General features: G+C 37.7%; 1 protein-coding gene across 7 annotated transcripts in view; it reads left to right on the top strand.

Moving 5' to 3' along the window:
• EPB41L2 (erythrocyte membrane protein band 4.1 like 2) overlaps nt 1-23,280 on the top strand; it is a 181,124-nt gene that overhangs the window by 83,430 nt on the left and 74,414 nt on the right. For all 7 annotated transcript variants that reach the window (XM_087817619.1, XM_016204975.2, XM_087817618.1 and 4 more), the window contains exons 2-3: nt 630-1,114; nt 1,815-2,027. In XM_087817619.1, the coding sequence (XP_087673745.1) occupies nt 644-1,114; nt 1,815-2,027 (684 nt within the window). In that variant the 5' untranslated portion in view covers nt 630-643. The remainder of the gene's footprint in view (nt 1-629; nt 1,115-1,814; nt 2,028-23,280) is intronic.

The raw sequence follows: 23,280 nt of genomic DNA, 5'->3' as shown, positions 1-23,280 counted from the left end.
TTTGGAGTTTTGGTCATAGTTTGAGTACCTTTCCCAGAAGAACATCTTTTGCATTGAAATAGTGGTGATGAATTATGGGATTTAATATTGGGAGAAAAAAGAGTATGTACATTAGCGATAAAATTTTCTTGCTATTAAGCACCCAATATTTAACATTAATATTTATAATACCTAACATTTTAGTTTTAATGTGTGAAATTTCAATGAAATGTGTCTCAGTACTGTCTAACATTATCAGTAATACTTTGTATTATACAGAAGGGATACCAAGTATAGAGAAAAGTAATTTTTCTTAAAAATTGGATTTTGGGTTGATTGTTGTTTATAGGTAGATGAAACTGAAGAGGAGTAATCACTCTAGAGCTCTTGATGATTTTAAGTTCTCTGTACAGAATCAGAATTAATTCCATTGTGATGCTAGTTTTGGTTCTTTGATTCTGATAGAGAATTCTCAAAGGTAGAGTAGCAATCTCCATTTTTCTCTTGTGCTTATGAACCTCCTTTCTCTGTGGGTGTTTTTCCCCATCATCTCTCTGTCATTCCCCTTGCCCTCCTTTTTCACCCTGTCCCTCGCCTCTAAGCTGGGAGACATTGTAAAATACCTTTTTGTGATTTTGTTTTGTTCACAGCGGAAGCTGTGACCATGACTACTGAAGTAGGCTCCGCATCTGAAGTGAAGAAGGAATCTGATCAGTTAGGAGCAGATGCAACCAAGGAAAACCCGAAAGAAGTAGCAGAAAACCAGCAGAATCAGTCATCTGATCTAGAGGAGGAAAAAGATTCCCAGGCATCTCCTCCAGCTAAGAGCCAAAGTAGCCCACGCCGCCAGAAGAGGCAGAAGGATCCATCTGAGAGTAGGGGCATTTCTCGATTCATACCCCCGTGGCTTAAGAAACAAAAGTCCTATAACTTAGTAGTGGCCAAAGATGGAGGAGATAAGAAAGAGCCTACCCATGCTGTTGTGGAAGAGCAGGTTTTGGATAAAGAGGCATCTCTTCCTGAAGAAGAAAGGCAGGCCAAGGGTGATGCTGAAGAAGCAGCTCAGAGAAAACAACAGGTCATTAAAGTTGACGTCGAGGAAGAGAAGCCTTCAGGGGGCAGTCCTGAGACACAGGTATGTTTGAGAAGTGATTGCCTGGAAATGAAAGCTTGATGGTATAACCACGTAACAAAAAGGATTTGTTTGCTCTCAATCATTTAAGGATTTCTTGTATCAAAAGACTGTTTTGGCTTACCATATCTGGGATATGGGTCTTGGAGTGTTTTACCACAGCCTTCTCCTGTTGTTCCTTTTAAAAATTTCCCAAATAATTAAACAAAGCGAAAAAAATCCCCTCTATATGCACACCATAAGAAAGTTTCTCTGTTTCTTTTGAGGTTAAACAGATCCTCTCAGAATCCTGTCACCTCTCCTTTGAAATACTCTGTGCTTTTATACTTCCTTGATTTGATTTATGTCAGTGTCCAGCAAGTAGCAAGAAATAGATTTGCATGTGTGTGCATTTTGATTGGCTAATGAAGCCTGGGGCTTGCTATGGTGTGAGGTTATAATTGGAAATTTTATTATTGGAATATTTAAATTGCAGTTGCCAGGATGTATTTCTTTTACTCATTTAATGTCCAAATTGGCAAAAATGAGGAAATTGGCAGTGGATTAGGGAAAGGAAGATGTGGAGAAGTATTTTTTTCTAGTAAACATTTGGAGTCTTTCACAATGTTTGTAACAATCACTATTCTTACTAGGATTTTCCTTTTAATGTGTTGTTTTCTGCAAATTGGTCAATTTTAGTATAAACTTCATTTTTCATCAACAGCCTGCTGAAGAAGTGAGGAAGGAGAGAGAGGAGGAGAAGGTAAAGGAAATACAGGAAGATAAATCCGAAGCAGCAGCAAAAAGAGAGACAAAGGAAGTACAGACCAATGAGCTAAACTCAGAGAAGGCCCCTCAGAAAGCCACCAAGAAGACCAAAACTGTCCAGTGTAAAGTGACCCTCCTTGATGGCACCGAGTACAGCTGTGACCTGGAGGTGAGTCAGAGCTGATGGGAGAGCTCTCGTGAAGTGTGGAATGCAAGCAGAAGTGTAGTCTGCCCTCCTTTGTGACATGGCACAATGAATACATTTTCGTGTTTCTGTGAATTAGATGGTCACAATTTTGCATTAAAAAAACATAGCGGAGGGTCATCATTTCCATTACAAACAATAGTTCCTGACCCTTAAGGGTAAGCAGGGCTGATGCTCTGCCAGTCTGCACTGGTCATATATATCGTCTGGGATCTGTTCTGAATGGGCGTTAAATAGTTTGAATTTTACCTCTGGAGAATTGATAGCCCTAGGTTGACATTTCAGAGTCATGAAATTTCAGCACTTTAACCCCAAGTGTTTTTATCCTGAGACAGATGATGATTTAACATCTAGCTCATTTTTTTAGTTTTAATTAAAAAACATTGATGATTTTCAAAGCTATAATTCATTAGCACTGATGCTGATGGATACCAATGTAATTTTTTCAAAGTATCTAGCACCTTATAGTTTTATTAGTCAAAAGAGTTTGTTGCTTTTCATAGCTAAATCAGTTTATTTACATGACATATACTAATATCTGATGTTTACTGAAGAGCTGTATGAAGAGCTTTGAATAGATTATCTCATAATTATATTCTAATATAAGAATCTATATGATGTAGGTATTATTATGGATATTGCCAATGTCCATACAATGGGAGAATGTAGGGTAAGTAATTTGCCTAAAGTTTCATAGCTAGTTAGTGGTTGAGCCTGGGTTCTAGCCCCAGCAGTTTGACTCTGGAGGTCATGAACCCCACCGTTGAACTACTAAGATGAATGACTCATGGTCCTTGCCTTTATCTTTGTAGTAGTTACCTAGAACTTCTTTTACTCATTTAGTGATAATTGTTCTGGTATTTCAGTTGTTTCAAGAAAAGGAGTGGCAAAGGAGGATTAATAATCCTTAAATCCAAGAGAGAGAGAGAGAGAGAAGAGAGAATGGTGTTGTAGAAGAAGGGAACAATAAGGAAAACAATAGAATGGTGTTCTGAACTTAACTCAGTTGCATTGCACGTGACCACATGTCTCTTGTCTTTTTCCTACCTGTCCTAGAAGTTAGGGAATCTAGATTTTGAGAGCCAACTTGATAACTTGTTAGGTGAACTTTAGTCACTTACTCAACCTCTCTGTGCCAAACTGAGGCCCAGAAACTGACTTCATCTGTATCATATAGGATTACTTAGATAATCTAGAAGATCACTGCCACCTCTGAAGTTCTTTCCAATCACCAAACCTTAAGACTGAAAAATGTGCTTTATGGTTTAAATCTTTTTGTTCTTTTTTTTAAAAAAAGTCATGAAATACTTAGAAGTACAAAAATATAGAAATAATAGCAGAGACAGTTGCATATTCACCAGAAAAAAAAAATTAAAGACATTGCTAAAGTCTCATTCCCATCTTTCCTCTCTTGTTCTCCCTGTGTCTTTTTATGATGTATAAATCTACTTTATTTTTTTAACTGCTGTATAGTATTCCTTTGAATGACTAAAGCAGTTTATCTCCCTACTGAGGCACAACATGTTTATATTGTATAACAATCAATTGTACACATTTGTTTACTTGTACAATAATTTCTTCAGGGTAGGCACCTAGTAATGGAATTGCTAGGCTGTTAAGTTTTACTTATTTAGTTTTTCCAGATATTGCCAAACTGATCTCCAAAGTGGTAGTGCCAATTTAAATTCCATCCGGCAACCATGTTTGGATTTTCCACATTGTCATCAGCACTTCTTGTCATCAGACATTACTTTGACCAGTCATATGGGTGTTGTGTCCTTATGTCTTTGAGGGGTTATATTTTTTAATACCACTTGAGAATTCTGTCTTTTCACTGGTGAATTTAGGCCATTTATTTCATATGATTACTAATATATGTGGCTATATACTGTCATCTAAGTTTAGGTTGTCTTATTTTTCTTTGTTTACTTGAATGTATTTCCTTTTATCTTTTTTATTTTTATTTTCTTAGGAATGACCCTTACCTTACATGTTTTACAGACATAGTTGACTTAATAAAGTCTAATATTAATCATTATGCCTACCTGCTTCTTCCCCCGTCTTGTTTAACACTCATTTGTTGGATGCCTGATCTCATTTTGGAATGGTACAAAATAAAGCAATTTCTTATCTGTGTCCCTCTTTGATCCTACCATTCATGGGAAATGAAGTCATTGTATTACTCAAAGCACAGTTGAGAAAGTATCCAAAGTTAAAAAGCAGCAGTGTTTCAGCTAACAAGTGTTTACTTAATATATCATTTGAGAATGAATTTCTGAGGACAGTAGATAAACTTGAAACATGTTGAATAAACTTTTTTTTCTACCAAGGACAAATCAAAATGGAATTTAAGTAGACTGTAATGATGTGATCCCACAGCAGATTTTATAACAGTGTACTCTTTGGATGTCTTGGGGGAGTCACTTCCTCTTTTTTCTTCCATTCTGAGATTGCAAATTTTATAACACTTCGCTGTAACAACAGTTCACTGGAATTCTAGGCAGTGACTTTAGATCTGATCCCAGGCCATAATTCATCTGGGGCATTATAGCTGTTACAACAATACAGACATTATAAATTGTATTCCCTGTTTTGGTTAATTTCTCTTTTAACCAGTTCTTCCCATTTAGGTTCTCTGATTGGTTGCTTAGCATCTTTAGTGTGGGTCTGATACTCATCAGACTTGCTGTTATTTCCTCTTCAGGAGCTGAGCCCAAAGATAGCCATCGCATGGTTTGAATGCTGTCATGTTTCCCAGTTCCAGTGCTGACCCTAGACAGACTGGGCGATGTGCTGATGCTGCTTATCTGTAGTTCTCTAGCTCTGTACCGGAATCGGTGTCTGAGGACTATTTGGGGAAGTATATTGTGGGAAACTAGTTATTAACGAACTTGCAAGCACTCAAGGAAGATGAATGCAGTGTGGGAAAGAAATATTTTTACTGTATTTGCTTTGAGAGATTAAATTTGTTTTCATCTGTTTACTATCATTAAAAATTATGTCTGTCATGGCTTTTGGATGCCTATAGTTACTGTTTATTTTTTTCTTTTTGTACATATGTCTTATTTTCAATTTGCCTGTGCAGGAAGTCTCAAGGAATTGGAATGGCCTGATTTATAGGGACCTTTTAAAGTAAGATGAGGCTCTAAAAGGCCTTAAATGCCAAGGTGAGAAGATTAAAGCTGATCCATAGAGCAAAATGGAGCTGGGGAGAAATGGACCAGAAGTTATGAAGTCATTGGTATACTAGACCTAGCAAGGACAAGAATGCTGTTTAGATTTTAGAACATGGTAGATAGCTATGTGACTACAGTAATTTAAGGGGATGCTTTTATTCACTGCATTGGTTAAGATGTGTATCAGTGGTCTTTATAGATATGATTTTATAAGTGTGATTAGAGCATTGGGAAAGTTAAGCAGTTTCCTGTTGTGTTACCTGTCAGTACCTTTGATCAATGAAAGGATCCATTTTAAACCATTTAATATAAATGTTTATTAATTTAATAATTTTTTCTAAATCAAGAAACATAATTCTTGGAGATATTTTTGTTTGGTATCCTAACATCATCTCTGCTTCTCAGATTACTCCCTTAAAATAGGTAGATATATAGATAAATAAGTAGATCTCCTTACATCCATCTGTATCCCTTCCTTCCTCAACTCTACTTTTAATGGCGTTTTCTCCATTCTTTCTCCTGTGGGCCATCTGATCCTATTCTTTCTTGAACCTCAAAAATTAAAAGAAAGGGACTTCTCAGGGAGCCAAGGCAGCACCATTTTAAAAAAATAATTATTTGAAGTTTGCATTCTTTGGAGGAAAGAGAGTATATGTTAATATTAAGTGAATAAAAATGCTTGAAACACAATATTTATGAGCTTAAATATTGGATAACAGTACATTTTTAGAGAATGATTATAGTTAAATTAAAAAAAATACAGAAATGATTTGACTTTAATGTTATTTCTAGCTTATGTAACAATAGGCTTATTGCTAAATCAGGCATTAATTTTGATGCAAGGCCTAGTGTGTCTTTGTGCATCTGTTCCAAATTTTTGTGTGAAGTATTTTTCACTGTAGTTAGTGAAAATTACAGTTTATTACTAATTTAGCATCTATTTATAATAAACAGATCTCAGATTTTTGGGGGGGAAAAACCTTTGAGGATTATTATTTTTTAATGAAGAAACTTGATAGCTTCTGTTCTTTGATATGTCTGTTTTATCTCATTGAGATATCTAATGGTTTTTGAGAAGCTCCTTTGGTACCAGACTTTAATTGTAAAGGGTTTTAAGGAGTCTCTGAATACTGCATGCTTGCTTCAGAAACTCAGCTATAGAACTCTTGTGATACTGCTAAAGCCATTTATAGACTTAGTGAGTTAAAATAGCAGGGCTCTTTTTCTCTAAGGAAAAATACAGTAAGGTTTTGTTGAAGCCATAGATCTAAAGTCAGGACATGTATGTTTACTTTTCTTTTGACTCTTTGGATGTCTTGGGGAAGTCACTTCCTCTTTTTTCTTCCATTCTGAGGTTGCAAAGTAAGAGTGGAAATATTTGCTTCCTCTATTTCTAGCATTGAGCTAGTTTAATACAGCTGATAAGCCTGTACATATATTTTTAAAGTCTGAAAATAAATGTAAGAGTTCCTGCAAGAATATGGAAGCGTGAGTGAATGTGTACTCTGCGTTAGAGTTGCTCACATTTTCCTCTGGCATCCGAAAGTTGTTCCCACGTGTTGATTTTGTCTGAGAATTGAGGGCATTGTTTCTGCCCACACAGGAATGTCAGTACTATTTTTTCTTAGTGCTATGAATAAGGCTATCAGAATGTAGGCTCTCTCCTTCTGGGCTCCGATGATAATTTATCAGAAAGTAGAATGTGTCAAGGTCTTCTTGTCTTTCTTGTGTAGAGCACTGGCCTCAGAAATCCAATTTCATTGCTTTCTCTACTGTGTTTTGTTTATATTCTTGATTGTTTATATGTGCTTTCACCTTCCCAGGTTGTTCTTTCAGACCTCTAGTACTGACCTCTAATAGGTTTACTAGTTAGATAGTTTTCACTGTCATCATACCTGTGGAGGATCTGGCACTCAAACCTCCCACAAAATAGTGTTAGATTTAAAAATGGTTTAGGAACTGGGAACAATTTATTGGCATATGTTATGTGCAGTTTAAAATTCCAATGACATGGTTCCAGATGGAATGTCTCTTGCTAACTGTTCACCTATCCTCTTTAACTTAAAAAAATCCTTTTGTGGTAGGCAGTTAGGCAGACATGAGCAGAGGAAAGACCATGGGCCAGGTACAGAAGGTCACCTGGGAGGAAAGTCCCAGGTATCTAGAAAAGGACAATTGTAGGGTGGGACCTTGCCCCCAGGATGACCTTTTCTCCCCAAGCATGACCCTGACCTTTCCTCCCTAGAGATAACATCTAGACCTCAGTTGTATTTCAACTCCAGGCCTAGAAAAGAAATGAAACCAGACAAACAATGCCATGGCTTACCTCAGGACCAGCTTCATTGAATAATGACCCCATGCCCTGGCACTGACCAGTCAATCAGTGGAGACCCTGACCCTGAAAGGACATACCTGGAAAGCTGCTGAATATTCTATTGAGATCTTCCCCCAGGACCTCCCCTAAAAACTCCATTCTAAAAAACCCTTAGAACTGAGGACCAGTGAGTTCTCCCTCCCAGAGCACTCCAGTGCCTTCCTCTTCCCCCAAAGTGTGGCACCTTTACCTTCCTCACTTCCAAGCTCCAAGGGCCCTTCCTTTGCCTCTATAACTTGTTCCCTCATCCCATTTCTTCTGTAACTCACTTCTTCTACCTCTGATTTTCTAAATAAATGTTCTTTTATAGTTTGAGACTTGGCCTTGAATTCTTTCCTAGACAGACTCTAGTACCAAGGTTGCTGAACTCAGGTGTGGTCTGACCCCACTGGCCCAATACCTGGTGCCGTTCCAACCACTCCCAACACTTTAAAAGGATTTAAGGTGATAATTTTATCCAGTAATTTAATTTTTATTTACTAAGTGAGAAAGGCTGCCGTGCGATGAGAGTAGTCAAATACTTTGGCCTACCTTGAAGAGTATAGTGTGGCTTCTTCATCAAGTCATTCTGTAGTTGGGTGTTAGGGCCCTATTAGGTATGGCATTAGACTGTCTTTTGATCTATCTATTACTACTAGGTTTTCTGAGTGTTCCCCTGCGAGTCAAATTGGTCTTCTCTGTCCTTCCTTCAAGTTTCTGATTAGACCATCTTCACTTCCCCCCACCTCCGCCACCCCATCCACACAATTGCTACCTTTTATTTTTGTCAGAGAACATTTATTTGGAAAATAGCAGAAGTAGGAGAAGTAATTCATAGAAGAAATGGGCTTAGGTGAAGGAAGGGCCTTTGGGGCTTAGAAGTGAGGAAGGTGAAGGTGATGTGCCTGGGGGGAGGGGAGGGGAAAGGCCAAGGTGCTGGCTTGCTCCTGGGAGGAAAAGCTCCCGGGGGGGGGGGGGGGGGGGGGGGGAGTGTCCTCTGTCGTAGGGATTTTAAGGGTGGAGATTTTAAGGGAGGCCCCAGGGGAAGATTTCAATGGAATATTCAGCAGCTTTCCAGGTGTGTCCTTTCAGGGTAGTGGTCTCCACTAATTGATTGGTCAGCGCCAGGGCAGGGGGTCATTATCCAATGCAGCTGGCCCTGAGGTCAGCCATGGCATTGCTTGTCTGGTTTTGCTGCTTTTCGGGACCTAGAGCTGAAATACAACAGAGGTCTAGATGTTGTCTCTAGGGAGGAAAGGTCAGGGGGTCATGGTCAGGGAAGGAAAGGTCACTCGGGGGAATAGGTCCTACCCTACAATTGTCCTTTGCTTAACACCCAGGGCTTTACGCCCTGATGACCTTCTGCCCTTGGCCCATCGTCCTTGCTCTGCTTATGTCTAACTGCCTACCATATCTCTCCCTCAAAGATCTTAGCTGTGAATTCTTTCAGAGAAAAGGGGCGCAGGGTCTCTTCAATAGCTGGTTCCTGCTGAAGAGGAGTGAAGTTTTCTTTCAGAGCCAGGAGATCGTTGCTCTCTGTCAGAGGGACAGTGAGGCGTGGGCATGGAAGGAGGTGGCGAAGGTGTCTAGAGATGGCATTGCCTGAGTATTGAGAGGGCTTGTTACTTGGTGGAGACAAACTGTGTTACAAATCTTAGTATTATTGGGGCAAAAGCTAGAATAACAAGAATTTTGACAAGTGTTCTGGTGGAAGGAAAAAATGTTTTACTTCTCACTAATTCTAAGTCAAAGGATGGAGAAAAATGAAACATTAGTTTGGAGGGTTGTAGCCAAATATTTTAAGAGAACTAGATAAATTCAGGATCCAGTTCAATTCATAGGTGAAAAATAAAAATTTGAAGACAATTGAATTAGAGCCTAATATTTACAACTCTGTATTATAGTCTATTGAAACACAATTTCCCCCTGCTAAAATTACCCTCAATTTTATTAAAGAGCCAAATAAGACCAATTTATTTACCATATGAAGTCCAGTTTCAATTTGGCCTGATGATTTGCATAAACACAATAAAAGCAGCAATTGATTTAATGTCCAACTCAAATCCAGATTTTAGAATGTTTTTTTCTTCCTCTGAACTTGTTTGCACCATTATTTGGCAATCAGTCATGCACTGCCTTGTGAAAGAACCTTTGTATCGAACAGCTGCTGAACTCTTGTATTGTTTGGTTTTTCTCATGTGTGTATTGCTTCTTCACCTGGATTGTTCGTTTTCATGGAAAAAACAACTTTCTTCTCTTCGTCATAGGGTGTAATTTTCCATAGCGCTACTCCTGGAAAGAAACCGTTGATTTATTTCTCTCTACTTTCTTGTACATGTATAAAAATCTTCATCCTTCTTATCTAAGCTAAGTGATTGCATTTACTTATTTAATGTTCCTAATTCTTCTCTTCATCTCAAATTAGAAAAGATTTGGGCATGTGAATATACCTGTGTATATATAATCCATCACCGGTCCCACTCCCTATGATTGCTACTTCTGTTCACCACTGCCTGCTTTTTAAATACAGGATGGGGCAAAAGTAGTTTTACAGTTATGAGTATGCAAAGCACAGTGTTTTATTCTTGTATCATTATTTATTAATTATTGTATTATTTTCCATATGAACTATCTGTAAACCTACTTTTCCCCACCCTGTACTTTGGAATAGCAGCTAACTTCTTGTAGGAACACTTCAAGGGCTTAAATAAATGACAATAATTTACTGAATTTCAATAAAAGGATATGAAACTGCTAGGGATGAGAACCATACGGAAGTGGGTAAGAAATGGTCTTGGCCCTAAAGGGGTGCACAGCCTGGAGGGGAAAGAACTCCCAGAAGCCTAAGAGTTCTTTCACTTAACTGAGAGCTCTCTGGTCCCATTGCTTGCTGGCTGGATGTGGGCTTGGAGAGAGTATAATTCATACCTTATTCCCTGCCTCTTTTTCTCTAATGTCTCCTCTTGAACAAAATAAAGAATACTGTGGTTTTATTTCTCAGCTGTCAAGAATTCGGCCACATGCTTTCTCTTCTCCATCTTCCCCACCTTTGGTTTCAAACTCTGGGGATTGCCTTTTTTGTCCTTGAGTCAGTGGTATTTTGAAGGCATTAAATTCGACACTTGAAAGTAGCTTCTCATTATGAGTAACCATCCTCACATAATTTTGAAGGCAGCATCCATCTTTTCCTGGCCCTTCCCATACCTGCTGCCAGACAAGCGAACTCCTTGGTAATTTTCCACTTAATAACTTTTTACTGTAACCTGAGGGTGGTAGTACAATAGGCCTTGAATCTTTGAATTATTTTCTCTTGGGATGAAAATTACTGGAAGGTTGAGTAAGATTAGAAATGGTGGGAAGGGGAAGGGTCAAGGTCAGAATAAAATTTGTATTTCAAAATCTGTTCAGACACATTTTTCTCACTCTCTAAAATATATAATAATTAAAAATTTTAAAGTCCTTGTCAGAGTTCATAAAATGAGGAGATATAATCTTTCTCATGCAATAAAATCTATAAGATATATTTTGTTAAATTCATTCTGCTCAGAATCCCTTTGTTTCCATTACTACTTCATTTCCAGTCTCTTTTTTCTGCTATCGTTCTCTCTTCTAAACAAATTAAAGATGTTATGGACAATTTTTATTTCTCACCTGTTAGGAAATGTTGCCAAATACTCTCCTTAACTGATCCTATCTTTCTGTTCCCCCTTCTCCCCCAAGATTCCTGTGGAGATGGGTGTAGGGCTTGATGGAGACAGGGGTTTGAGAGTTTTGCCTCTACCAGTGAGTGTTGTTTCATAAAAGCTGGAGCTGGGGCTATTCTTTTCATCTGTCCCCTCCTCAGCAGGACGCATACTCTGTGATCCAGAAACATGGACAGAATTTATCATTTGTATTTACAGCACTGTAGTATAATAAGCTAACATTTGGATCTTAAAGGGATTGAATTTAATATAACAAATATGATTTATAAAAAGCACAGGATTACTCAGAAAAAATTTCATCAAGATGCCCAAATGATTCAAGTGTTGATAAATGATCTGTGATATTGCTATTTAAAAAAAAAAAATCTTTATTGATTTCAGAGAGAGGAATGGAGTGGGGGACAGAGAGAGAGAAACATCAGTGATGAGAGAGTCGTTGACCTGCTGCCTCCCAGACGCCCCCCACTGGGGACCAACCCTAAACCCGGGCATGTGCCCTCACCTGGAATTGAACCTTGATCTCCTGGATCCTACGTCGATGTTCAGCTAGGCCAATTTGCTATTTTTATTTTTGTTTAATTATGTTCTGCAACAGAGTTCAACATTAACTTTGGTTGAAAAATTATAATTAGGAATATTGCTTAATTTTTTAAAACTCATGTTCTGGAGAGGCACCTCAAAATAAAGTCTGCGTTTTGCCAGTGAACTGAACTGCATCTCACAACTGTGCTTTATTTGAGGAATATGCCCTTTCACCTGTTTTGAGGTAGAGTCTAAGTTTTTAGCATCATCTTGTTATTCACATAGAGGAAATTTAATCTGAGTCGTATCATAATATTTTTATATTCATCCATCTCTTTCCACATTTCTGTCAGCAATAATTTAAAGAGAATCGAATAGGAATGCTCCACTAAGCTATTTTCTATAGCACAGAAAGCCTGTACGAATCAAATGTCAAAATTCATTCTGGGCAAATAGCTCACAGAGAATGTGCTAGCCTAGAGAAGTTTTCTGCTTGTGCTTTTGAAATAAGTGTTAATGGAAATGGTAAATTTTTCAAAGGATACGTAAAAATATTGGGTGTGTTTTTCTGGCTAGATATTTGATAACAGCCTCTTTTCTTATCTAACAGTTTTAGTTTTAAATGAGAGTATACTTGTTCATAGATTTTAAAAGAGATTATATTTTTTAATAGATTTATGCCAAAGTCTTATAAGTTGGAGTTTTCATTTCTAAAGAATTATTTTAATGATGGCTGAACTCCCTGGGTGATAGTATATAATTTTTAAGAAAAGTAGGAAGTTGAGGTTATATTTGTACAGTATTTTATAAATTTGGTCTCAAAATATTATTTATTTAAATATATCTTAAGTGTTTGGAAATAATTTTATCCCTGAATATTGATTTGGTTCCTACCTTTGCTGAGAAGATAAAAAGTATTTTTTCTCTTATGTTGTTTATAAATTTTTTTTTAGAGATCAACTTTACATATGAAACAAGAATATGAATATAATTGATAAGTACTGTTTAGTGTTTTAGGTAAACAATATGAGTGCAGAAGTGCCACCTTACTATGGGCTAGAGTTAGTAAACATCTTCTTTGAGGAGAAAACAACTCCTGGATTTGAGGAATGATACATTTAGGAAAACTCAGCAATACCTAGCCAATTAAATTTTTCATTTGAAAGTGGTTAAATAGTAATATCCAAGCAGAAATGTGGAGCTATAAGAAAAGGTATGGTGTGGTGTTTTTTTTTTATATACTCACCTGAGGATATGCTTTTTAAATTGATTTTGGAGAAAGAGGGAGAGAGAGAGAGAGAGAGACAGAGAGAGGGGGAGAGAGAGAGAGAGAGAGGGAGAGAGAGGGAGAGAGAGGGAGAGAGAGGGAGAGGGAGAGAGAAACATCAATTGGTTGTCTTTCATACGCGCCACGACCGGGGATTGAACCTGCAACCTAGGTATGTGTCCTGACCTGGAAATGAACCCACGACCCTTCAGTGCCCAGGACGATGCTTAACCAACTGAGCCATACTGGCCAGGGCTATAAGAAAGGATTTTAATGTCTACTTCCTCATATGCCAAGGATAATGTGCTAAAATGTACTGTAAGCTTTTGTTAGGAGCAGGCCACCTTTTGCTTGGCCAGTGTCGCCATTTTTTATACTGGCTTTCCTTGTTTTGGATTTTTTTTTATAATTCTTTTTTTAAAATTTATTTATTTATTTTTAAAAATATATCTGTATTGATTTCAGAGAGAGGAAAGGAGAGGGAGAGAGAGAGATAGAAACATCAATGATGAGAGTCACTGATTGAGCCCACAATCCGGGCATGTGCCCTGACCGGGAATCGAACCCTGATCGCCTGGATCCTAAGTCGACTCTCAACCGCTGAGCTACGCTTGGCCAGGCGTATAATTGGTTTTTTTAAAAATACATTTTTATTGATTTCAGAGGGAGGAAGGAAGAGGGAGAGGGAGAGAGAGAGAGAGAGAGACAATCAATGATGAGAGAGTCATTGATCGGCTGCCTCCTGTACACCCCCGACCGGGGATGGAGCCCGCAACCCTGGGCATGTGCCCTGACCGGGAATCGAACTGTGATCTCCTGGATCCTAGGCCAACGCTCGACCACGGAGCCATGCCCTGCCAGGCCTTGGCTTGGATTTTAATTAGGAATGAATCATTTTATCTTGAAAAGCTAGTGTGTTGTTGGGGTTCAAATGAATTAAAGCGCTTCACTTTTAAACATTAGAGAGAGGTGGGCTTCCATCCATAGGTAAGGTTGCAAAGAAAACAAAAATATAAATGCATAGACTCTATCTCCTGTCCTTTTCAGCCTGCTTTCCAAATTTTGTTGGCCCTGATTACCTTCTCTTTTTCTTTACCCTTGTGTCAGGAGAAAAAAATTAATCTGTATGTTTGTACATGCCCTAATAGCTTCCTTAGCATCGTTTTAGAATACTTTCTTAGGGAGCAGAGCTAAATATATATGTTCTGTCTACTGTTTTAACGGGAAGTTCACTTTCTACTTAGGAAAATTTGGACAATGCACAGGATTTATCACTAGGAGGAAGAGAAGTGGGTCAGTACAATACAGCACATATCCAAGATGCCATAAAGCTTTCTGGATATCTTGTAAAAGGACTTTTAATTGGTTGTGGTAGCTTTAGTAGCATCTGTTTTGACACTGTTCACTGTTTTCAGTTTTCATTTTTCTTGCTTCATTGTTTCCTACAGGTGTCTAGATAACCCATTTTATTTTGCATGTGTGTTTAATTGGGCAGAGTGAAGGTGAGTGATAGATGAAAGGATGGAAATGCTATGTCACTTAAAATGCTTTTCCGGGGCGCAAATAATAGGTAAAATTCAGTTTTTATCCACTTGATTTGGGTCATTATCTATTACATAAGGTTTGTGGCTTTGTTCATGCAATATTTCTGGACCAAACACTGGTGAAACTGTTGAGGAATAGTGTTCCATGACCCGTGGGCAGAGCCCCTGCAAAGCAGGGGATGCATTCTTGTGTTCGGGCTCAATTTCACTCTCATTTCCCAGCAGGAAGAGAATGTTCTGGATGCGATGATTTGGAGATGTAGCAAATGTTAACATTTCTGTAAAGAGTTTTAATTTGTAGAATGTTTCTTCTTTATACTACATTATTTGACCTCACAGTAGTTGATGGAGGGAAGGTGGGGTGTTCTAACTGAAAAGCACTGCGTTGGTACTGTAGTTCTCAAATTTAAAATGCACTTCATTTGAACTTTCCAGTGTTTTGAAATCTGTATTTCTGAAGAGACTTGATAATATTTGAAGTTTGTAGAATAAGCTCACAGTACTGATGGAGGCCAGTAGCATGACCGAGGTGGGGGGTGGGCTTCAACAAGATAGGACTTGAGGGAGTTTCATTGTGCAGGGTCAGGTCCTCAGCTTTAGGGCATACATTAACTCTTTATTCACTGTGCCCAAGTAAGTCAGACAGAAGAAAACTGACCCTTGCTGACCAGTCCTATGAACATAGACGTATTAGAATTCCATGAAATGAATTTATAGTGAAGATAACCGCCGGGGAGAATTGATTGGTCAATTAATTATTTTCTTTATAATAAGTCATCAAATGATTCAGATGATTATTATAGGATATCTTTGTGAACCTGAAATTCAGAGCAAAGCGTGTTATATCAACATAGTAACTGGTGTCTTCGATGCTGTAACTGTGGAGGGTGGTGTGTACATCTGACAAGGTCAATAACTGTGCTTTCAGGCCATGCACCCTTCTTCTAAGTGATAATGATAAATTTCCACCTTTTTTTATTCTCACTCCTCCTCCCTCCAAGAAGCCTAGTTGGGTCCTTAGATTTGGATGCCCCTTTTTCCTAAAATTTTATACATTCATTCCTTGGTCTGACTGGGTTTCCAGTCAGATCGTTTCATCCTTCATGTGTCAATTTGACTTAGGTTTCCCAGTAAATGTTAAACTATCTCTAAGTTCTGTTGGAAATCTTAGTATAACTTTAGTATTTATGGTTGCAGATATTATTGACCTAATACCTGCTTGGAATGGGAGTTGAAGTTGAAAAGGAAAATGATTCGGCTGAAACTTTTTGCCATGTAAAAATATTAATTTCTATTGGAAAAGATTCTGAATTTCAAATGTCACGTGTCACTTTGCATTTTAGGGCAGAAATAATATAGGAGGGCTTTGAGTTGACCACCTGAACATGTGACACATAATGCAGAGAGGCACTGCAGAAGAAGTTTCCAGCTTATAAACAGTTACCTGTACATGTCACATGTCAGCAAATGATTTGTTTGGAAAGTATGTTTTCCTATAGAAACAATGCATTAAATGATGATTAGATTTCTAGGTCAATTTGTTAGTCTATACATTACATTTTTCAATTGTGTTCTGGATGCTCAATCTCTGAGCAGGTGGATAAGCACAGAATTTCTGCCCCACTTTCCTAACTCAGGCCCCAAATTTTAAATCTCTTTTTTCATGTTATTTTTCTATTTTTTGTTGCTTTTCCCCCTTAGCCTTTCTTGTTTCAACTCTACAGTGATATTCTATTACCCTTTTGTAGTATTATATACAAAAAAATGTTCTATGCTTCCTGCCTACTTTTTCTGCCTCTAAAATCAAAGTTCCTAATTCCTCAAAGGTAACAGATCTCTCAGGATCAGCAATTTGAGTGAATGACGAACGTGTGAAGGATTATCTGTACTACCGTCTAATAGAGATTTGCATTTCAAAAGAAACCTGTTCTTTCTAAAGAATCATAAATGGTAGAATTTCACTAGTGAAGTAAAAGGAAGTGAAATAATTAGGCAGTTTGTGAGGGGCTGGGGGCTGAATTTGTGGCATCTTTGGGTCAGGTGGATACATTGCTAGTAATAAGGTAGCTTTTTGGGGAGGCCCCACCCACCCAGACACTTCCTAACTTTTCTGCTTCTGAATCCCCATGTTTCTCTCTGATATTTAACAGTTTTTCTCCTTACATAGTTGAATTAATTGATGGTATGTGTTTTAGGTCAAGCAAAGGCTTAAGAGATTCACCTTTACCACACCCCACCACACCCCACTCCACCCCACTCCACCCCTGTACACGCTCCCTGGTGAACACAGACCTTGTTGTCACTTTCTCTTTTGTTTTACTTTAGTTTGTTAGTCATCTACCAGGAATGAAAAACTTTTACTTGGGAAATATGTCAAGCTCAATGGAAACACTGTTGCCTCACATCAATGTTTAAAAACTGAGATATCTTGCCTGGCTGGGCGTGGCTCAGAGGTTGAGCGTCAACCTGGGATCCAAGTGATCAGGGTTTGATGCCCGGGTTGTGGGCTCGATCAATGACTCTCTCATCATTGATGTTTCTATCTCTCTCTCCCTCTCCTTTCCTTTCTCTGAAATCAATAAAGATATATTTAAAAAAAAAACAACCTGAGATATCTCAAAATGAAATGTATTTTATTCTCAGATTGCTTAGAAGTTGCTTGTCATTGAATTCAAGAATCAGAAATTCAGGTGGTGAGGGATAAGGAAATTATTGTCGCTAAGAAACTTCTCAAGACCTCTCTTTGTATCAGACCGTTTCCCTCTGTTTTACAATCATTATGAAGTAAATATTGAAGTGATTACGATTATTCTGCATTACAACTTTACTTCCACTTTGGTCAGTTGTTAAAAAATACTTTCAACTGTGTCCTGGCCAGTAGAGGTAAGAATAGTTTCACTGAGCCTCGTTTGTGATAAGATCTGCTGTCGAATGGCCGGCTTGTGTTTTTCTACCTGGTGATTTCTTTTCCAAACGTAGTCTCAAATGTAGTTGTCATTAAAGATTGCCAGATAAATTTTATATTACCAGGCTGTATGAACCAGCCATTTTCAAAAAGGATTTTGAGCGAAAACTTGAGCAGTTGATGTATTATCCAGCGGAACCTGCAAGGAATGGAAGGGATGTTGCCTAGCCAGATTGGAAACGGAAAGCTGATGGGCTGGGAGTGTGAGGGCAGAGGTCTTGCTCTGGGAGAGGAGATCTGTTTGCTTATCTTGGTATCAGCCTTGCCTCATGGTCAGAATCCTTAGTTATGCTTTTTAAAAATATAGGAACACAGAGGATTTTTAGGACAGTGAAACTACTCTGTATGGTACTATAATGGTGACTATATAATGCCTTTTTACATTTGTACAAACCCACAGAATGTACAACACCCAGAGTGAGCCCAAATATAAACTGAGAATTTTGGGTAATTATGATTTATCAATGCAGGTTCATCAGTTGTAACTAAGGTACCTCTCTGTAGGGGATGTCGATAATGGAGGAGGCTATGTGTATGGGGGTTTAGGGCATATAGGGAAAACTGTATCTTCTGTTCAATTTTTCTGTGAACCTAAAACTACTCTAAGAAAAAAAGTCTAATATGGAATTAAAAAAAAAGTACAGATGCACAGGTGCCACCTTTGAAGATTCTCATTCGGTGGGTGTGATGCCAAGCTCAAGCATCTGTGCAGCCAGAGTTAAGAACTGCTTTGAAAGGCTGTAATATGCTGTCTGCCAAGGGCACTCCCTGTAGAGCAGATATCAGGTGAATTCTTCAATCAGCTCCTTGTTGAAATATTAGCATGGCTGGTGGGGAATTTTCCCAGAGTGATAGGCAAATGAGTGTAGTAGAGACCCTATAGTAGGACTGTAGGAAGTCTAAGTGTCTGTCTGGGTTCACTCACTTATGTGACAGCTGTTTCCTAACTCTAATTAGTAGCTGAATTTGTCTAGTTATGATTTGCTTTGAGCAATACCCAGCATATAGTATGGGCTTGATAAGTATTAGCTACAATTATTATCTTCATTATATTTTAAAACCATGATTATAATTTTCTAAGGATCTTATCATTTTTCTTGAATTTTTGGTGCAAATACTTAAGTGCTATGCCTTAGATAAATTCCCAATATTCTTATATTTTATCAATACCTTAGTGGCTTGGAAGGCCCATAATGTAAACACATACCATTTATATATTCACAATGGCCCTTATAATTTAGAGAACTTGCTTAGACTAAAAAAAATAAACTTTAGTTAGTACTTTTACAAGTAAGAAACCCCCCTCCACAAGATTTCAAAACAATATACTTTCTATTGAAATTTTGAATAAACCTAGTGTCAGAGGACTTAGGCTCTTGTTGGAGAGGCATTGGCCATAACCAGTTGAGTTAAAAAAAGAAGAATGTCAAAGATGAATTTATTCACTTTACCACAAAAATAAACTCTCAAAATAGAAATACAGTTGGATTTTGCAGATGAGAAACTGCAGGCTATTCGGTTAGAGCAAATGAAGATTAAATGATTCTTCTGCATCCACTGTGATACCATTCCATTAAACTTCTGTTACCAAAGGAAGGCATTTAAGGGACCACGCTTTATAAGCCACTGAGCAACTGACACACATTAGAGCTGATAGGGCAGTTTATTATTCCTTGTCATTTAGTTAAAGCCAAAAAAAATAAGTATAATTCCTTGTATAGAATTTGTGTGCGGATATTTACATTTCATCAACAAATGTGATTTTCCTTAACAAGTTTCAAGATCCATCACTCTAGGGGTTTGTGAAGTTTCTGCAGCTCCATCCAGGGTTTCATTTTGGGTTTTCTCTGGAGCCAGCATATTGGTGAGAAGAGTGGGAACTGGTTTTTGGAATAGCTTCTGCTGGCCTCTGTTCCACAGTGTGCAGGTGGAAGTCCTTTGAGTGGGCGCCCCTCTGGTCAGCTAGCTGATTCTTGTGTCCTGGAAACAGATGGGTTTCAGGAAAAAAAATTATAATTGGACTGGAAATACAGGGTGTGCTTATGGATGAAAGATTAAAAGTTTAATGTTTTATCTTTTAAAACTAAAAATTAGCATGTGTTTGCCTTGGGGGAAAATGACATAGCTAATAATAGACTTAAGTTTGTGGTTGACAGTGTATTTTGCTTGTTTGTGAATAATATTGGTAGCAGATTTCTGTTGTTTTTGCCATTTCTACATAGCATGAAGATGAAACATCTTTTTCTGTCTTGTTTGTGATCACAACTTGTAAAACTGGTTGCTTATGAGCGGAATTGTGTGCTCAGTGAAGCTTTCTAAAACATTTCAAAACCCAGCAGACTGGGGTGGAAAACATTCTATTTGAATACCTCATTTAGACTTGGAAACATTGTGCTCATGAAATAGTGTCTTACTTATAATGTATAAGAATGGCAACTCCTGGGTTGTTGAGTTAATTAAGTATGAATCTGATTTTATTAAAGGGGACCCTACAAGCTTCTAGTTATGTTAGGATTTCCTTTAAAATGATTTCAGGATATGGTTACTAGAGGGTATTGTGCAGTCTGTTCTGGCCTAGTGTTTGTTTTTGTGTTAGTAACAGCCTTTTTATTTGTATTTCTAGCACCTAAAACTATGTTGAATAATATTTTATGTCATTTGTGTCAACAAGACTGCAAAATTTCCCCAATGTTCTATCATAATCCCCTGAATCCTGTGGAATGGAAAAGAAATGCTGTGAGAGGTTTTTCTCTTCTCCATTCTCTTTTGAAGCCTAGTCTTGAATACTATGTAAGAAAAGTTTCATTTTATGATTCTTTGTAGTGATTTATAACAAACCTACAGGCTTACATGGCTTTGATAATGCATGCTTGTCTGTGTCTGCCATCAGTGGATGTACATATATATATACAGTTTGCCTGATCACTGTTGAAAAACAAGTTTGAAAATTTTTCAACTACTTCAAAAAAGAAGACACATATGTGCATGTATGTGTCTGTATATATACACACATTTTTATATATTATATCTACATGTTTATATTTACAAATTTTATGTATAATATACACACGTATCTTTTTCTTGAAGTAATTGGAAAAACTTTTTAAAGCTTAATTCATATTAATAATCATGAAAACTTTTATTTAAAATCTTCCTTTACTATAAATGACTCATTTACTTCTGGAATTAAAATTTTAACACAGACACTCTAGATCATTAGGCGTTATGTCTTCCTCTGTGTTGGGGTTTGAATGAACTTTGGGACACAGGTGTGTTGACAGCTCACTCAGATTGGTAGGAAAAGAATGATCTGATAAATGATGGCCTTAGACTCTTGGAGACACTCTTTCCCCTTCTGTATAATTTTCTTTGATTTCCTCCACCCTCATGACAATGTATCAGTTGTTGTGTTTGCTCTTTACATACCTTTCTTTCCTTGGCCTTTTATATTTGCACAGTGTAGTTTAGGAGTAGCGCAAGAATACATAGTTCAAGGGCTGTAATGTATGGATCGCATTGTGTGCTTCCCAGCACTGTTTCCTCAGTACACAATAACTGCAGTGTGGAGGAACCTACACGGAGACAGTGATGGTGTTTTATAAAACGCCAGTGGTGTGTGGCGTTGACTGCAATCTGCCGGGTAAGCAGTTGCACAAATTCCTCCAAGTTGAGAGGCCTCCAGAAATGTCATGTTTTGGCCTCAGTAATGAATGCCACAAATAACAGCACAGGCTCAGGGGACTTTCCTCAGTGTCTCAGATTCCAGCCTGCCTTTCTTCAGCTGGGTCTGCTGTAGATTGCTTTGCCTTTTTTTTTTTTAAGTTTCCAAAAGCTAGTCTTTCCATCCTTGAATAATATACTTTAAAGCCATCTAAATTGTCTTGTTTTGTCTCTCTCCTTTGGATATCTCTAATATATTATGCAGTCTTTTATATTTTTAATTGACTTTATTGAGATCACATTGGTTAATAAAATTATAGGTTTCAGAGGTACAGTTCTATAATAATACATCATCTGTATATTGCATTGTGTGTTCACCACCCCAAGTCAAGTTTCCTTCCATCATATTATGCAATCTTTTTAAGGAAAAACAACCTGATATCTGAAAAGTAGGATCAAAGGGCTTTTTTTGTTTTTTTAAGTTTTTAACTCATTGATTTTATATTGCCAGTCAATGGTGTAAGTGGGGTTAGGGAGAGGCAGGTGGGAAAAACAGATTGTAAGGCTTATTGGCATTCAATATAGAAAGTAAGATTTCTCTTTGAAGTGTACGTGGCAAGCTTTACTAACAGTTGTATGGTTTTAATTGTTTAATTACTTGGCTCTACATTACCAGAATAGAGATTTACACAGGTTGTACTCTATAAAGGTTCTGCCTAAGAAGGGATACAAAGCACAAAGCAAAGGCATGCTTCAGATCACAGGAGGAAATTAACAGTGAAACTGTAGAGACTGCAAAACCCCACTTTCCCTTCATAAGGTGGGACATTGCCTTTTCTGCTTTTGTCATTCCTCTGGTTCCCAAGACATGTTTGGAAATGCTCTGTATTACTAAGGAAGGGTTCAACTACAACGTTGAATTGGGAAAACGAGATGTAGGTCTGGGCTGTTTACAGAATCTATTTGGCAGTGTGTGTTCAGTTTAGTTCTTTGAATATCTATGGGTTGGTAGCCATGAGCTAGATTCAGCAGATTGCATAAGACTGCGAGTCAGAAGGCCTGAATTCTAGACTCGATTCTGCCAACTTTTGGGCTGGATTCCTGGCACCGAGCCATTTTACCCAACAGATATCTTGGTCTACTGGTGAGCTAGTTCCTCAATGAGATGCTGCCATAGGAGGCATACTTTTGCTTAAAGAACTCAGTCTCCAAAAGTAATGAATCTCAAAAGGAGTAGAGAGTAAGAGTAAGCACCATAGATGTGAAGTAATGTGCTTGAAGGAGAAAGATGAATATTTGGGGATTGAATAGTCTTCATTGGGAAGGAGTGTTTAGAGATTTGTCTAGAGATCGAGTTTCAGCAGTTGGTAATAAATCAAGGTCAAACAGAAATTGAGAGTATTTCTTAGCAAATCAGCAGTCCTCTTTTTCTGGGTCAGTACCCCCAAATTGCTGTAACAACTAGTAAACAAATACATGTACTGGTATCTTCGGTGCAAAATATCTGTGCATTCTGCTTGGTTAACAAATGTATATTTGTGGTACTTTCATGCGGTAGAATTTGTTGTTTATAAAAAAATCAAAACAATTGATAATAGGAGAAAAAGAATTCAATTCTTTAAAGGAAATCAGACTACAAAGTTAGATCACCTAGACTCTCTGTAACTTCATTTTCCTTATTTATGAAATGAGGTTGGATTACATAACTGTGAAAGTTCTTTAATCATTTTTAAAATTAGTTGTTATTTTTAGAGCAGCTCAGAAAAGTCCTGTGATTTCAGCTGCCTTTTAATGAATCCATGTAAGATGCCAAACATTTTAAGCACTTTAAAATATACTTTAATTCTCTTATCACCATTATAAGGTATTTTTATTTTAAAGAGAGGAAACTGAGGCAAAGTTAAGTAACTTGTCGGAGGCTGCACAGCTGTTAAGAGGTAGGGCTACCGTTCTTGGATTCTATTATGAATTGTGCCTTGGTTCCACTCTCCCAAATGACAAGAATTATTTACGGAGAGTATTGTGA

This window comes from Miniopterus natalensis, chromosome 5 (assembly GCF_054644295.1).
Source record: "Miniopterus natalensis isolate mMinNat1 chromosome 5, mMinNat1.hap1, whole genome shotgun sequence".
Taxonomy (NCBI): Eukaryota; Metazoa; Chordata; class Mammalia; order Chiroptera; family Miniopteridae; genus Miniopterus; species Miniopterus natalensis.
The sequence above is the reverse complement of the archived record's forward strand: the minus strand, read 5'-3'. Positions and strand labels throughout refer to the sequence as shown.